Source organism: Apostichopus japonicus, chromosome 22 (assembly GCF_037975245.1).
Source record: "Apostichopus japonicus isolate 1M-3 chromosome 22, ASM3797524v1, whole genome shotgun sequence".
Lineage (NCBI taxonomy): Eukaryota > Metazoa > Echinodermata > Holothuroidea > Aspidochirotida > Stichopodidae > Apostichopus > Apostichopus japonicus.
In genome coordinates, this window is record NC_092582.1 from 14,040,727 (window position 1) to 14,054,308 (window position 13,582).

The 13,582-nt window shown below is 38.1% G+C and overlaps 1 protein-coding gene and 1 non-coding gene across 2 annotated transcripts; both read right to left on the bottom strand.

Moving 5' to 3' along the window:
• Window positions 1-350: 350 nt before the first annotated feature.
• Window positions 351-420, bottom strand: LOC139964412 (small nucleolar RNA SNORD36). The gene has a single exon (XR_011791960.1). It is a non-coding gene; the product is annotated as a small nucleolar RNA SNORD36 (small nucleolar RNA).
• A 7,011-nt stretch (window positions 421-7,431) lies between these two features.
• Window positions 7,432-11,932, bottom strand: LOC139964357 (pancreatic triacylglycerol lipase-like). Its single transcript, XM_071965902.1, has 6 exons — window positions 11,772-11,932; window positions 11,505-11,656; window positions 10,781-10,909; window positions 9,722-9,953; window positions 9,391-9,515; window positions 7,432-7,893 (listed from the first exon to the last, which is right to left on the bottom strand). The coding sequence occupies exons 1-6, from the start codon at window positions 11,809-11,811 to the stop codon at window positions 7,597-7,599; spliced, it is 975 nt and encodes a 324-aa protein (XP_071822003.1). The 5' UTR covers window positions 11,812-11,932; the 3' UTR covers window positions 7,432-7,596.
• Window positions 11,933-13,582: the final 1,650 nt, after the last annotated feature.

Here is a 13,582-nt window from a genome sequence, read left to right on the forward strand (position 1 = left end):
AGCTGCAGGGCTCTCAAGGTTGTACTAACATTGAATTGTGTTTAAATGAACACAGACAAACTCTAAGGGGGTGGGGTATTTTCAATACTTTGTATCATATGGGAATCTGTAGTTCGATCCTAAGTATTTGCAAATTATTATAAGGGAGGTTTAACAGGGAAATACTGTGCTTGAAAATTTAAGATTTAACTACTGCACATGCTTGACCACATCCAAAATGGAACAAGTCATTTGGATATAACAATTGGGTTTCAGTGCTCTACACAAGGGAATCAAATCATCTTAGTTAAAACAACACTACCACTTCAAGTGAACCAATGTTAACAACTTTGTAAACCATAGTTATGAAAACTGCTCAGTATTAAAAAGCTCGAATAATATGTCATCAAGTTTTTCAGTAAAGTTGAAACATCATCGCAGTTTCCCCACAGCTACTGGAACTAAATCATACTTCTTGACTTAACATTCCCTGGCTAGGTTTAACTAACATATATTGCACATTCTCAAAATAACTTACAACAACAAACAACATTGCTGCTGTAAAACATCCCTTATAAAAAATAGATGGAACGGTCTAACTGGGGCAAATAACTAAGAAACTAGCTTGAATCCAAAGTACCTAGTCATTGGTGTCTCCACGGCAGAAATCAATTGTGTGCTAGGCCTAGAACCAATTGAGGAAGGATATAAGCCTACAGTAGCAAGTGGTAGCCTACATCAGCATGACCTTAATTAGCTTCCTAGGCTAGGTTACTGTTAATGTGTTAACTGTTGTGGTAATTCAAGCCTACGTTAGGCATGACCAACAGTTAACATATCACTCAACCCTATCTTCATATTGGGAGGTTAAACTGACGTCCGCAACTGAGGTTTGTTATGCTAAGGCTATGTGTGTTGCAAACTTTTTTCGTTTCAATTCGAATTTCGAAAAGAAACACATGTAGGCTTAGCCTAGACTACACTGTAGCAAAAGATACCACGTAGTATACAATAACATTAGGCCAACGTTAGACCTAGACACATCGCAACATCAACTGGTACACAACATATGCTAGTTAACGATTTTTAACGTCATGCCCAAGTATTTCTGTAACTTTTTGAAGTTTATTGGGAGACAAAAGTAATATCTATATACATATCTATTTTACATAACCTAAAATGGTCGGCTGGAAACGATATTTATGGATTTCAAAGCCGTAATTTTGTATCGTATACACTCACCATGTTAGAAAGTAAAAGAGGGCGCAGGTAACAATTAACGTTTTCGGATCGTGCTCATAAGCACTTTGACGAGGATGACCATTTGCTGGTGCGCACAATCGGCCAAATGTTGCAAACACAAGAACGTATCATACTACATCACATGTCATTCTGTGTATCCATGGAGGTATATTTACCTCCATGTGTATCGTACTGGTTGCTCGTGTTAGTTCACTAAGCATGCAGCCAATTATAGTTTTCTTTTGCACACAAAACTCAAAAAGAGGGACAACTTCGACATAATCAAACACTCTCTCAACGTAAAGCAGATAGATTTTCGACATTTTAATGAACTAAAGTGCGGAAATCTTCGTTCACGAGCCATCATCAAACGTTTGGTGTACGCGACGTACTAGTTTTACATTCACTGTGAGGTCAAAAAGTTGGGCAGGTTTCAAAGTTGTAGCCTAACGTTAGATGACATCCCTATGTTCCGACGTCTCTATGTTCCGGACGTCTCTATATTCCGACAAAATGAAAAAATTCGGAGCAATTTTTTTTTATCCAAAAATTTGTATAATACCAAGAAAACTAGTTTTGTGACACCAACATTTGTTCGGACCAAATTTATTGGGACCAAAAATTGGTTTAACCAACATGTGACCCAAAGATTTTTATGACCCAAACAGTGATTGTGACTGAAAATTGCTTGTGTCTCGAAATTTGTTTGTACTCAAAATTTTTGGGACCAAAATCATTTTGGGCCAAATCAATTTTCGAATAAAATGTGTTTCGATTTGGTGTGTGACCAATCATTGCTCCTTATTAAATTACATACCTATAGGGCGGGTAAACGTGAAAACTATAGATATCGTTTGAGCAATAAGAAAAAAGTTCGTACGTAGTGTGGACACAAAACAGACAAATTTCTGGTCACAAGCGATTTTTGGTCACAAGCACTGTTTGGGTCACAACAAATTTTGGGTCACATATTTCTTTCGGAAAACAATTTTGGTCCCAAAATATTTGGTCCGAATAAAAGTTGGTCAAAAAAATTTGAGTCCAAACAAATTTTGGTCCGAAAAAATGTTGGTTAAAAAAAAGGTCACAAAATATTGGGGTCTGAAAATATTGTTTTCTTGGTACAAAAGATTTTTGGGATAAAAAGTGTCCCGAATTATTTATTTTTGTCGGAACATAGAGACGTCGGAATGTAGAGACGTCGAAACATAGAGATGTAACCCTTACGAGTCTATAGACTATACTTGAGTAACACTTAACTTATAGGAGCAGGGTTAGGCTAGTTTAGAAAATGCACTATATAAGCCTTACCCTTTGTCAGTTCATATTGATGGGACTTTAAATGATTCATATATGGATTGATGATGTACACTTACTTTGCATGTGCCCTAACTGGGTTAGGGCTAGATGCATTGTATTTGTGTAGCCTTACTGCACAACACTCTACAGACACTATAGCTGGTGTGTTTATAAATTTAAGTCAGCTTGTAAGTTGTAACCATGTCTGCAATGCAATTTTCATCCACACAGCCTCAATGAAAATAGCTAAAATTTCTACAGTTGAAGAAGAAAACATTAATGTTGAACTCTGAGGCCTTTTCACAAAATATTTCACCCATTTATGCGAACCAGATTTATACTTACTTTGTGTTTTTGTTTTACTCAAAGACCTTTACAAACAGGCTATAACTCAATCTCTTTCTGTCCGAATCTCATCAAAGCAATTTGGTGAAATCCTGCAGTTGAAAGATAAAATTAACCACATGTAAATTTCAAAGAGCTCTTCATAACCCGGGCTTTTAAAAGAACATGTGTTCCCTTTAAAGCATTGAGTCATACCGTGTAAAATCACAGATGGCTGTTGTTCGAACCTCTCCAAAAGTTACCACTCTCCATTAATGATTAGAGCACCATGAAATAAGCATACTGTCAACATTTCAGGTCCTTTCTTTCGAAATTGATCCAGATTTATGACCTTATTAACCAGTGGCGGAGCGTTCATACAGCCAGGGGCGGATGCCCCCCCCCCCCCCCCCTAACGGACTCAAATGGACTACTGGCGCCCTTTTCAGCTTTTAACCACTTTTTACTTATTCGCATTATTGACTTTTGTATTGCGCTCTCATCTACCTATTGACATTTGTCACATTTTGTTGGCGTGGCGATGACACCTATTTATTCTTCGTTTATCTGCAAATTAGCAAGGCCCTGAAAGGGCAATTTCCGGCGATCTAGAGAGTATCTTATCTCAAAAAATGTCTGTACGCTCCGCGCCAACCTTTGGTGGCGCTCCGCTTAGATAGTGTCAAGAGCGCCCCTACAAACCTTCTCGACCCCTCTGACCAATACCCCTAGCTCCGCCACTGTTATTAACTATTACAATTTATTGGCCAAGTGGTGTCTTGGCATTTTCTTGATTATCGAGGTGCTATTTCTCAGCAATTGAACATACCACTACCCTCGGATACGGATAGAACCAACCACATAGGAAGATTACTTAATTAAAACATTTGGTTTATTCCAACTTTTTATTGTAAAGTGTTCAGTCAACATATAAAGGCAAAAATACCCAATTGCTGTTTTTTCGCTAACAAATGTGCCATTGTTGCATAATTGCCCCTTAAGTACTGCTTCAGGCTACATTAGGTTTTTTATATAAAGGTTGTTATGTATTACCCAGACATGACCGAAAGAAGTTTACAATGATTGCATGACTTATCCTATTACGTAATGCAACTCCCAAGATGCTATTTCAAGTATAAAGTACTGGGTACTTGCCAAATATACCAAATTTCATGGTTATAGCTTTTTCCAACATTCATTAACATGAAGTTCTAAAGTTGCTCCTATTTGCAAAATAGGTCTTCTTTGACAGCTAGAAAGTCAAACTGCGTCAGGTTAAAAATAGCTGCATATTTTTTTCTAGAAGAGATCTATAGTACCACTGTGTGTGTGTGTACAAAAATTTCAGGAGTATATTTGCCTAATATTTTAATTAAAAAACCTTAAAGCTTGAGATTTTCATCGTACTTTTTTGCCTGTGTTGCCATTACACAGGCTATTGAGACCTGGATATTGTATATTCAAGGCTATTCTTTTAATACCAAGGTCATTGTCAGTACATTTTATAATGCTAGTTTATTTTCTAAGTAAATAATTAAAGGACGTTAATACTGTAACTTGGATGTTAATCAAAACATATTACATATTTGTGATTTTTCAAGTGTATTGTGGACCAAGTGTATGTCTTTTTAAAGGCATTAAAGACTTGCCCAAACCGTCTGCGGCCATTTGAAAAAGTTAACTTGCTGTTGCTTGCAAGTGACGTTTTGTTCATGTAGCTACAAAATGCAGACAGTAATGAAACGTGATACCTTGTTATCTTTAGCTGGACCTGAGATGTCCATCGCTGTATCGTTTGTACACTGTGCTGTGGGTATTGACCACAGCTGTATGTACTGACTGTACACTAGTGTCTAATTACCGACGGTAGCAAGCTGTGTGTGTATTTTCTGGGATCGACGGTGGTGTCTGACACTTCTGTTACACCTCATTCGAAACTAGGTCAGATTACTGGCAGTAGACGTTTCTTTTTGCACGAGTCCTCACACCCTTTAAAACCTCAACAGTTCTTCTGTTTATATCTGTATTTATTATTATATTACATATATGTGTACAGTTTGTATTGTTCAACACCCATCCAAGGCTTTAAAATGAAAGTTTATTGCTGATATTATTTTATTTATCAGACCATGAAACATATGCTTTATGCATACATACAATAGCTTCAGTCAGAGCAGTGTTTGTGTTAAATATTCAAAAACAGTTGTAAAATGCATTTATTTGACCATCCTGTAAATGGATTGATATGAAATATACAGATGAATATTCCTATTTCAGGTCTAGTAGTTTAATATTGCTTCTTTTGAATGTTTTTTATTTTTCATTATTATTATTTTTTTTTAGGACATTTAGTTTCAGAAGAATAACGTAGTTTGGAATGACGTTTTGTCAATTATTTAGTGTATAATTGCATGGGATACCATCTTCTGCAGGTTGTGTGTTTAGATTTTGGTTAATTTTTGGATACCACCATGGCTAGAATATGTCAACCAAAGCATGCAAAGACAAAAGCATGTATGGGTGTCAAGAGCACTTGTTTCTTTCTTCAACTTTCTTCCAAACAGATAATTGCTGTATGCACGTCTTAAATGGTTATGTATTATTATGCTAATTTGTAAACAGAGAGCAAAATCAGTGCAGTTCCAAGTTACGGTCGAGTAACCTTACAGAACGTTATATAAATTAGTTTGCAAGGAGTGGCTCGCTCTCTTCTCCCAGTGGCACCAGCCTGTACGTCACACCACGTCGAAACAACCATGGAGTCTGCCTTGCACTAACAAAACCCACCTTTCCTTTCCGGCCTTTCCTCACCATGCCAACCAATCTGTGTGTGACTCTGCCTTAATTCTCATTTGTATACCACCATGTTGTTCGTGTTTTCTTCTGGAACTGTTATTTACCTTACATAGTCCTGTTCTCTACCGGAACGGTTATTGACTGAAAGCGCTTTCCTGAAGCTTCCAGACACACCCACCCGCCCTGTTACTTGAGGGAACACCGACTTCCCTGGTATGTGACACCACGAAAATCCGGGGTACGTTCGCACGTTAAGCTAACTTTAAGTATACCGGTGCGTATTACATTTATGCTAAGTTATATGTTTTTTTTTTTTTACAAGAGACACGGATTAGATTCATTTTTAAGACAATACCTCTCTTATCTACTTTATTGTGTTCGTTTCCCTCAATCCATAATATCTGGACTTTGTAAACACAGGATATGAAAGACACAAAAGTTTAACTAACACGAAGAGTTTCTCCCCATGACCAAATGTCATATTCCTTGTCTTCACCCTTCCATTCCCAACAGATGGAATAAATTGGCATTTAACTGCTGGCCCATTCATTTAATATTATTATTATTTTTTTTTAATATTTTTAATATTGAGTCTTCTTTCGAGTGCCATGTCACTGACCTCCTTGGTCAAAAGCGGGTTTACTTCAAGCGCCATTTCGATTGACACCAAACCTGCCTCCAAATTTCAGTTGTCGCTGGTTAGCAAAGACCTGAGTCGTTGGATAGGAAGCTGGTCACTTCGCCAAACAACTATTTCGCCCAACTGCCATTTCGCCCAACTTTTCCATTTCGCCCAACCAGCCTGGTCATTTTGCCCAACCAGCCTGGTCATTTCGCCCAACCAGCCTGGTCATTTCGCCCAACCAGCCTTGTCATTTTGCCCAACCTTGATTAAATATTATACTTCAATAAGGAAACGTTCGGGAATTGTTAACGTTACAGGATATATACGAACCGAATATTAAGGAAACTTGAAGTTGGGCGAATTGACCAAGCTGGTTGGGCGAAATGACCATGCTAGTTGGGCGAAATGGCTGTTGTGCGAATTGACCAGAAAGCGTTGGATACATCTCTCACATGTCTTGATAATACTGCTATATATTTCTGTTCCCCCTACATCTATACCCACTACCCTTCCCCACGTAGTCATCGCATAGACTGTTGTGGCATGGATCAGTACTTTGTATACTGAAATATTTCGATAAAGATGATGGTCAAAGGACTTTCATGGGTGACTTTGGGACACGGTGGGAGGGTATTCTTCTAAATAAAGTGTATTCATATCTCTTCCTTTTTGATCTTGAATGTGTAAAAGTAAGTTGGCCTGACGTTTCGATCCTAGCAGGCTTTACTTCAAAGGCTAAATGACAAGTTACAGAAGGAACAAAAACACGCACAGAATACAGATCAGGTTAATGAGCATGGTGAACACAAGGAGATAGATGAAAGGGGATTAGTAGACAAGGGATAGAGAGAAGAAGGAAAGAAACCAACGGGAAGAGGAGAGGTGGGCGATAAACAGTGGGGGGGGGGAGGGGGAAAATAGAGGATTTTTTCTTGACTCAAAACTTCAGAAAGACAAAACAGGCTGGTACATTCTTTATATTTTAATGCTTGATCAGCTTAAAAAGATGTTACATTTACATTGGGCAACCAAAAGAAAGTATGACAGGCTGGTGTTTATTTAAATTTTATTTTCTAAGTCGACTCTGTGCTATACAGGTCCTATTAATCATGACTACCAGACCAGTTCAATCTCGTCAATTGATAAATGCTTTGAAGTAGGACTGGAATTCGGGCGGCCACGGCGCATGCTGTGAACGTCAGTCTCACCCAAAAGATTAACCTAAGTCAGTAAACTTAATTATAACACTCAATTCCATCATAAGTCATCATATAATCAACTTATGATGAGTTGGCATTACCAAATGGAGTGGCAACACAACACTGTCTCAATTAAGAAATACAGTATTGTGACTTCCCATTGGTCTTGAGATAACGCTTGCCAGTACAAGATGCTGTGGCCCAGTAACCCATGTAGTTACAACAGCCAAAGACACCACCGCAGCCGGTACACTGACCAGCGTCATAGTCGGCCCAGGAAGAGCATGCATAGGATGTAAATTTACATGACGTTGCCCGCACGCTCTCAGCGTACAGGTCAACCGCCCTGCCGTGACTGCATGACGCAATGTCGGTTAAACAGTTTGGCTGTGTAGACCCACCGTTAGGATAAAAGTCCACGTGGCCCATCTGTGCCAAAGAAAAAAAGAAAAAAAAAAAATCAAAATTTAAGTATGAAATGTTTCCCGAAAAGAGGGCGGTATTGAAGAACTTAGCCTGTGTAGATTCCAGATGTGTGACCTGTTAATTCACTTTGGCCTCGGCTTTGGGTACGTTTCTCTATGTTGCCGTGTTGGACGAATCTAACCATAGTGGTGATTGACTTTGCAATCCGGTGGCCCCCCTCACAATCTGCATGGTCGGTAAGAGTGACTCTATAGTCTTCCCTTTCGGGAAACCAAAAATGGAAGTATTCTGAACAGTGTCAGAGGTAATACAGTTGGTTTGACTTTTAAAGGGTTGGTTCAGTTGTCACACAGGTTAATGTTATATGAAAGAGGACAATAAAAGAAACACAATGGTGAAAAAAAATGTTCAAATATCTTTTTCGGTTAAAGAGATATTCAACTGATTATCAGATTGTGTAGAAACTGCTGAAATCTGACTAGATGTGATGTCACATCCGCACATTCCTGAAAAGTCTTTGTTTTTTCTCTAAATATTTTGTGAGATTTCATGATGACTTTCAACCAAAAGATATGTCAGGAGATCTCATATTTGTCAAAGGAAGTATTTGAGATTAAACATCTGAAGACTTTTTGATTATATTATTTTCAAATGTGTTAAAAAATGTAGATAATTTTTAAAGAAATATATTCACAAATGTTAAGGAAGTGAGGATGTGACGTCACACCCTCACAGTAAGTCTTTCTACACCAGTCGTTTTCAAAGAAATTTTGATATCTTCAAAGTGTCATATCTCCTTAACAGAGCATGCTATCATGGTTGTTTCTGCACTGTTCTTTTTGTCTTTTTGTCAGTTTTGGAAAGACTGCAAATCAGGTTTTTGGGCCCCACGCCCCCACACAACACCCAATTCCAAAATTAACTTAAGATTCGTAATCAGCGTGTTGCGAACTACCAGAAAAGATACACATTTATCGCATTTGCGACATTCAGTTTTTTCACCTCAAGAAAAAGTAAGAGCGAAAAACTTTTACGACGAACAAAGGATTAAAACCTTTTGTTGTCCCTAAAAGTTTTTCTGTTTTCTATTGTTCCTCTGAAAAGTTGCAAACTGAGCGAAATAAAAGGGCGCTCGACGCATCTTGCCAGTGATACGTGATTTCAAAGCAGTCAAATCAAACCTTTCTTTGTCAACTTGAGTTTTATCTTGACATTTATGAATAAATGGGTCAAATTTTGGCCAAAATTTTGGCAAAAAGTGCCTACGGTTATTTTAGGTGAAATTTTTTTTTGTCGCACAGGCGATCAATGTGTATCTTTTCTGGTAGGTCGCGACACGCTGATTACGAATCTGAAGTTTATTTTGGAATTGGGTGTTGTGTGCTCTTTCATACAAAATAGACATGTCAAACACCTTAACTAATCCTTTAATGTGTGAGGTTCATTTTAACCTTTTTTTTCTTTCTACTAAAAATGTATAGGCCTATCACAAAAACTTACGTCAGTAGATGTTCCGTACGTGTCGTCATCAGTGTGAATGTTGTCAACAAAGTCGGCATCGCTAGGATCAAGACGACATCTTGAATCGGATTGAGAACTGAATCCTGGACCAGCAGGGTCAAGACCTGTAAATGAAAAAAAGAAAGAAAATGGAGTGAATAAGCGAAAAGCCAACATCTTTAGCCCACAAAATAATTACTTTTTTTGCAGGCACGAACGTCAATCTACATGGACCAGGTGCATCGAATTGAACAACTCTCATGCAAAAGTTATAACACAAAATTACACCCCGTCCCCGACACGCACCAAATTCCCAATCTCACACCCTTACCTGTAATACGACTGACAGTGTGACCCTTGTTTTTAAGAGCCTCCCCAGCGTATCCGGATGCATGTGAGCCAAGACTATGTCCAGAAAATTCAATTTTTGAGAAACTCTGTCCTAGCGCCTCAGCAAAGATGGCGATTTGGTTTCCAACCACTCGAATGTTCTGTCTGGCATAGTTATAGTTCGCGACAGCCGCTCCGTTACGCCAATCTACAGCAAAGACGTTCGCATCTTCCTGTAATAATCGAATATGAAATACCTTATCGTAAACGTATTCAGGAAATATTGTGTCACTGCAATTATGTGCACATTAAATGATTCCTTATAGCAGTGTAACATAAAGTGTGCGAACATTAATTCAACTAATGTGATGAAAGCGTGGCGTTGAGCGGCTAGAAGCACCGCCCCACAAATATTATAAGGTTCCCGATTCAATCCTATGAGGGTGCCAGACTTTTTACAAGGTCATATTTTCTTGGCCTATGAAGAAAACTGCCGCATTGAGTCTATGTTTACGCTTACAGAAAGTTTCCCATAGGCAGGCTTCCTTCCGTAGAAAAGTATCCCAAGTTCGAAACATGGAATGATCGGAAATTTTGACTTTTAACGCACAGCATTACTACTACCTTGGAAACCCATGCAGCAGAGGCGTGGAGGTGGGGTGGGACAGGGCCAGGGAAAATTCTTGTAAAATCGCAGTAAGTTTCTTCATTCGAAAAAAATCAATATGCATATCATGGACTTCAGGTGTGTATCACAATGGTAACATTTGATATGCAGCCCATCCTCTCTTGAATGAAAAAGCAAATTACATATTTAAACAATAAACTCATTGATACTGACGTCAATCCTGTATTTATGTATATTTTATTATTTTATATATTTTATTAATGTACTTTCAAATCAATATGATCTTCTTTATTGTATATTTAAAAAAAAAAGAAGCTCTGTTGAGTGCAGCGAAGTGGATTGATATAAATGTAGGTTTTTGGTGCACGTATAGGCCTAAACTTTGTAAAACAAAAATTTGCAGAGTAAGAAGAAAAAAAACGAACTACTTACAACGTCGACCCAGCCCTCATAAATGGCGATGGTGCTGGAATGTTGAGAGTTACTGATGTAACCATGGGTAAAGAAGTGAGTCTTCTTGTTGGAATTAAATCCCTTGGCGTTAATTGTGTTCATATCACCCTGTATGAAATAATTGCAGATCACAAAAATGAAGTAATTTTTACGAAGCTTTGATTAGTTTGAAGAGTTTCTCTCAACGTTCACGGTCCTATAATTACTCGCGTCTTTTAAAAAGAGAATATAAAGTGAAGATGAAGAAAGACGCAATCACTTTATGGTACAAAAAACTTTTAATTAGTTAATTAAAATATAGTTACATTTCCCATTTATGTCACAGTCAGGGGCAGATGCAGGGTTAAGATAGTATTTGATGTGAACCCGAGGGCCAACTCCAATGTAGAGGGGGGGGGGGCTGGGATCACTGCTAGAAAAAAATATATAATTTTAGACTTCAAATTGTGCCCTCTGATGCTTGCATTAACGCAAGGTTTTGCTAATAAATACATTTGAATTGTTTTGTGAGATTTAAAGGTGGTTGGTGGGTTGGGGGGGGGGGTTGGGGTTGGGATCAACCAAGATAGAGGCCGGCCACGAACACCAAATATAGATTGATCCACTCCTAGCCCCAGTCTCCTTACTACATTTCATGATTACGTTACGTCTAGTGAGTAACGCTAATTAACCACGGCATGTGCATGCCAGCCTATATACTCACGGATTCAACGATGACTCCTTGAGGGTTTGATGGGGTGTACATGTAGAAGACGGTCCCAATTTCTGCTTCAGACATTGGTGGCCATGCTAATTGATGACACTCCAGATTATTATTCAATGAAAATCCATTATAATATTTTGTTGCACCGTTGGCTGTATATCAAAGAAGGTATACAAAACAAGTTATTACACGCGATGTTATACACAGTTTACACTAATACCCTACAAATACTAAATAAAACGGCGTTACTTATTTGTAAAATCTTACCCGAAGCAGCAACGATTGCCAAGATCAAAAACGCTATCATCTTGAACTTTCCTTTCCTTTGTCTTCTTCTGTGGTCTTCTTCACTTGGGTGTCGAGACTATCGCAATGGCGAAGAACCGAGTCTTGCCTTGCAATTTATCGTTGTTAATTTGGCTGGGAATACGTCCAGATGGAGCCCAATTAACCAATCACCGGGTTTTACAGTTCTCACGTTGTGCAATAAATTATCTCTGTCTTGGGTAAACGAATATCGTCTATTCAGCTCCCGATTTCGTCATTTTGATTTCATAGTTGTATAAGTCGTTAAATGCAAGTCATTTTACATAATGGAAAGATAATCAAAGTGCAGGGGGGAGCCTGCAGAATTTTCATATTATGAAAGCACTTTCACACACACAGGTGTCTTGTTTCACATGCAGACTGATAACCCCATCGTTTTTGTTCCACCATTGCTCATAACCAAAAAAAGAAGAATTATGTTATACGAACGTGATGATTCTTTTGAAATGACGTCTAAAGACTTGCATATCTTAATAAGAATCATTTTTCTTTTGATTATAAAGAAGTTTAATGAAAAACGTTCACCTGTTGGAATTTGTGATACGTAAGACAGAGGATTCAGTTTGTTGTGAAGTTATGACGTAAATTTGTAGTCTCTTTCCCCCTCCCCCGCCAGCCTTCAAATCAAATTCACATGTCATATCTTCCACTTCGAAGTTGGCTTTATCCATAACTTGACTACCAACCTCAAGGGCTTTTCTGTCACTGAAACATATTAATGTCAGAATTGATATTCCAAAATACGTGGAGATAACTGTAAGAGCCAGGTTGGAAACTTTTAGCAATATATTAGTATTATTAGCAAGCTAATATATGGCAATATAATGATGACGTTTAAAGTCTCAATGTGTGTTTGACAAATTTTAACTTCGACCTTTCCAGCTTACTGCCGTAAAAGCTCAGTGAAAATAACACCGTTCTATGCAATTTTCATATTAATAGTCATTATTTTTATTGAGTTATCTGTCGTTAAACATTTTGCGCTGAATATATTGGCCAGATTTTTTAACGAGTCCGTAGATTCAACAAATTTCAATCAAAATTTGAAAGCCCAGCCCAAACAGATCATGCACCAATGAAATCTCTCTGTTTTGTTAACGACCTTTAGGCATATGACTTACTTTCACTTTCGTGGCTAGCCTGTGTTCAGTCCATTCTCTTGAATAGTATCTTTCTTTCAATCTTACCGATGTAGCTTGCGAAATTGTGTCATTTCCTTCCATTACCAGGAATAAACAGGTGTTTTCAGACGTTTCCTCCGTTAAATTGGGTAAAACAAGTGGACGATACGAGTATATAAGTTACATTTGTGTAATGAATAGGCTGATATGGGCGGTCGCAGTGATTTTACGGTAAATTGTTCGCGCCTTAAGGCCAACAGAAAATAAATTTCTTTCTTTCGTTTGCGACAGCTTTTCTTCATTAAACCCACCTGGTCAGAGTGCATAAGAAACATTGAATCTACTTCGGAATTTTGTTATCCGAAAATCATCAGCAAACACGTATTGAGACGTTAACGTTGCTGCACAACTGGTTTACGCCGGCTTTCAGCGCGACTATGAACTCAGTAACCAATGTTGAACTTAGTGCAATACAGTTGCAACTTGGTGATCTTCCGTAGAATAATCCGTTTTGAAAAGAATTCTGAACCTATAGGCGTTCGAACTTTTAATATATGCGCTTTTGAGTTTTGACATAACATCATTTGACGAATTATTAATCTTTAGGTGTGTGTGTAGTGGGGGGAGGGT